The sequence below is a fragment of the Pieris napi genome, unplaced genomic scaffold (genome assembly GCF_905475465.1).
Source record: "Pieris napi unplaced genomic scaffold, ilPieNapi1.2, whole genome shotgun sequence".
Classification (NCBI taxonomy): Eukaryota; Metazoa; Arthropoda; class Insecta; order Lepidoptera; family Pieridae; genus Pieris; species Pieris napi.
The window spans coordinates 4,948-9,529 of NW_025920873.1; the positions used below are offsets into that span (position 1 = coordinate 4,948).

General features: G+C 34.0%; 1 protein-coding gene across 1 annotated transcript; it reads right to left on the reverse strand.

Annotated features, from left to right (window-relative positions):
- Positions 1 to 2,286: 2,286 nt before the first annotated feature.
- LOC125062978 lies at positions 2,287 to 4,202 on the reverse strand. The gene has a single exon (XM_047669158.1). It carries the CDS (start codon positions 4,155 to 4,157, stop codon positions 2,523 to 2,525), a length of 1,635 nt encoding a protein of 544 aa, XP_047525114.1. The 5' UTR covers positions 4,158 to 4,202; the 3' UTR covers positions 2,287 to 2,522.
- Positions 4,203 to 4,582: the final 380 nt, after the last annotated feature.

A 4,582-nucleotide genomic window follows, 5' to 3' on the forward strand; every position in this document is an offset into this window, starting at 1 on the left:
ACTGAGGAACAATTAGATTTAGAAGTAAATAAATTTACAAAGAACATCCAACAAGCTGCTTGGAGCAATACTCCAAAATTTAAGAAAAAGGTACAAAACAACTACTTTCCAGAAGAGATTATAAATCTGATAAAGACAAAACGAGCTCAAAGAAAAAGGTGGCATTACACAAGATGTCCTGAAGACAAAAAACATCTGAATAACCTCACTAAACAACTGAGGAGAGAGATTAAAATACATAAAGATACTTCAATAAAGAGATTCCTAAACCAATTAACTTCTGATGGTTCCACCAACTACTCCATCTGGAAAGCGATAAGAAATATCAAAAAACCTACAACACATATTCCTCCCTTGAGAGAGTCTGATGGGAATTGGGCTGTAAGTAATATACAAAAAGTTAGAAGGTTTGCTGATCATCTAGAAAATATATTTCAAATCGATGAAAAAGATTCACTTGACTTCGAAGAAATATCGTCAGAACAACTAAACATCCGTCTAGTCACACCAAAAGAAGTTTTAAGTGAAATTAAATGTTTAACTAAAAAAAAGGCGCCAGGCTTTGATTTAATTACTGGTGAGGTACTACAGCATCTCCCCCGTAAAGCTGTAGTTAAAATGACAACCTTAATTAATGCTTCATTTCGACTTCAATATGTTCCCAATATGTGGAAAGTTGCGGAAGTGATAATGATTCCTAAGCCAGGAAAACCACCACACGAAGTAACGTCCTACAGGCCAATCTCATTGTTACCTGTTATAGCAAAACTATTTGAGAAACTCTTTCTCAAACGTCTTAACCCTATTATTGCCAAAAAGCAGCTCATACCGGATTACCAATTTGGTTTCAGAGAAAAACATTCTACCATTGAGCAGGTTCATAGAATTACAAATAATATAGAAAAAGCACTAGAAGAACAAAAAGTCTGCTCCACGGTCTTTCTGGATGTAGCTCAAGCATTTGACAAAGTGTGGCACCGAGGACTTGTTTATAAATTAAAGAAACTACTGCCTCGTCAATTTTCAAATATACTAGAGTCATACTTAACACAAAGAATGTTTAGAGTACGACAAGAAGATGATTATTCAGAACTGAAAGAAATAAAAGCTGGGGTGCCGCAAGGGAGTGTATTAGGTCCGGTCCTGTACCTCTTATACACATGCGATATTCCTGAACTAGAAGATAACGTAATCGCTACCTTTGCCGATGATACTGCTATCATGTCTACGGCAGATACTGAAAAGGAAGCGGTAGTAAAACTACAAAAAGCCATAAATACTGTTGGCTTGTGGACCAAAAAATGGCGGATACGATTAAATCAGTCTAAATCAGTTCACATAAACTTTACCAACAAAACATCAAATTACCAGCCAGTATATATTGATAACGTCAAAGTGCCGTTCCAAAATTCAGCTAAGTACCTAGGTATGACGCTGGACACCAAACTCCGATGGAAGGTCCATGTTAAAAAGAAACGTGAAGAGCTGGATCTCCGTTACACTAAATTGTACTGGTTGCTCGGAAGGCATTCCGCGTTATCAGTTCAAAATAAATTATTGATTTACAAACAAGTCCTGACACCTGTATGGACTTATGGTTGCCAGCTGTGGGGCTGCACTAGTAATAGTAACATCCAAGTAATCCAACGATTCCAAAACAAAGTGCTCAGGGGAATAGTCAATGCTCCCTGGTATATTCGCAATAACGACCTCCATCGGGACCTTAATATAGAGGACGTCGCCACAATAATAAAAAAGACTGCTGGAGCCCACGAACATAGGCTCCACCATCACGTGAATGTCGAGGCTATTCAACTCCTTGACACCACTGGCCTAGTGAGAAGACTTAAAAGGACAAAACCATTTGAACTAGTGAATTAGTGTTAGTGCACGTCAGTACTAAATACACAGTGAGTGAAAGAAAAAAAAAATAGAACACAAGAACAGAGTGTCTTCCCTTTAATAGAGACTGTAAGTAGTGTTATTGGACACTTTCTTATGAAAAAATCCTTATTAGTAAATTAGGTTAGACTTAAATTACTTATTAGTCTTAAGTTAGGCTAGATTGTAATGTGCCATGATGTCTTAGTAAAGACACATGTATATAAAAAAAAAAAAAAAAAAAAAAACTTCGCTGTATTATAATTGTATCACCATCACTAACGTTCGGCCAATAAACATAACATTTATAACTCCACGAGTTTCATTTCGAGAATAGCGGCGGTGGTTCAGATCGACACCGTACTGTTATACGACGTCCCGGATTTAGAGTTTTAAAAAAAGAGATTTTATTTTACACAAAGGATTTATTTAGAAATACAGATTTAGAAAGGCAACTGCTCGGTTTGAATCGTAAAATGGGACTGACTTTAAGCTGAAAGATAATGCTCATGGCAGTTGAATAGGAGAATGCAAGCTTGCTAAAATAGAGGCTGACATAGGGTTGTCTCTAAGGTTTTAAATATATAACAACCCCCTCGTTATGAGGAAACTTACGGTTTATTTGTAAGTTTACTTAATATTTAACAAACTCGCAAGCGGGCTACTGAAGGATTACTCTGGTTTGCCAGATTATTATCTTGCTCAACCGGGATATTATTGGAAACTTGGAGTTTTCTTGAACATTTGCCTTTCTTATAAAAATATACAAAAACAAAACTAATAACTAAGATTACAGAGAAAATACTTAAAATAGGAAAGCTAACATGATTATTAAAATTATTAGGATTCTTGATCTCATTTAGATCCTCCATTGACATGTCTGATATAGCTTTAATTGATTTTAAATTATCAAGGTTAATAATCTTGATTTTTGGAATAGAAATGTTATTACTTAATTTGTTTACACTTTTACAACAATCATCGTTAATAATATCAAAATTCGAGGATACAGCGGGTACATATGTTTTAGGATACACTTTAGTCACCAACTTAAGGTTTTTATGAAAACCTACACAATCTATTGGTAAACTTAGTACACCTGTACCGGATATAACTAACTCAGATACATTTTGATTACATTCAATAGACAATTTAGTGGATTTTGATTGTACAAATATCCATTTGTTATTATTTAGCTTATGCCAAATATCTAAATCACCAAACATAACATTAACAGGACAATTTTCCGGAAGGCTAGTTAAGGCTTTAGTAATTATTTCGATTTCACATGAAGGGTTATTAAGTACTGCGTAGACATCGGTTATTTCACAAAGGTAAGTATCGGTAAGTATGCTTTTACAATCATTTAAATCTTTGAGATAGATATAAGATAGTTTATCTGTGCTCAAGGCTAAAAATTGTTCCGAAGGGAGGATCATAGCGAAAGAATTTAAATTACCCTCCGTATGTGGAATCGGCAATGGTACAGTTTTATAGATATTAAAATGTTCTAAGGTTACGAGTGGAATCTTTACAATAAACATTAATTTTTCATTGAAATAGTAACAAGTTAAATCGGCTATATTAATTAGAATATGAATATTGCTTATATCTATGATTACAGGAAAATCTCTGTACTTAGGTAGTAACTTAAAATTATTTACAATATCATTGTACATTTGGTTCGGGGTTAGAACTGAAGGATGCAATGTGTTACTTTTAATGAGTAAAATGGAGTTAAGTAAGTCTTCCACCTTAAATGATAAAGTCAGTAAGCTTGATTGTAAAATATTTAAAATGTTATAAAAATTATTCCTAAAGTTAACCTCATTAAAAGCATTTGTTATATTGGATACCGAAGACGCTAATTGTTTGACGACACCATTCAATTTTGCTTGATTAAGGTTCATTTCATGTAAGGATTGATTTATATTGGAAATGGCAGATTGGGAAGCAATTACGGTTTTCTTCAATGTTCCTGAAATCTTTTTATCATTTTCATAAAGAGTTTTAATAGCGTCTTCATAGGTCTTCGCATCATCTTCGGTCAAGGTACCGAATATGTGTTTAAATACAGTGCCTATTCCGGAAAACCATGCAGATCTTTTCGAAACGTAATTATCGGATACTAGATGTGAAACGGCATTAAAGTCACGTTGGAGATCTTTAAGGATTGCTTCTAAAGGTTGCAATAAGTTATGACATTGCGAAACACCAATTACTTCGCTTCTCTGACAATAAGACTGAACATTATTGAACACTTTATTTATGTCCATTATATGATTTTGTATGGGAATGATCTCTACGGGTATTACAATATGAAATTGGTCGTTTATTATCTTTAGTGTGCCAACAGGGTCGAAGAAGATCCCAGAACCTTTCACAATATTTTTGACATACTGATTTTCAGATTCAGCTAGGGTGACATTGCAGAGAATTGCGATGACCCTGGAAAATATGTGAGCGTGTTATAATACTATTAAAAGGATTAAAATAATGTTACTTATAATAAAAATAAAAACATTTATAAAATAAAATTTAAATTAGATCTCGTGAGCTGGTTTTACTTCATCAAAATGATGTTTAACATGACGTCGATTTATTAAAAGGTGTAAAGTATTATTATCGTGGACTTTAACGATTTTATAGGGACCTTTCCAAATTGGCGAAAGAGCCTTGCGCAGCCTGACGTGATTTTTTA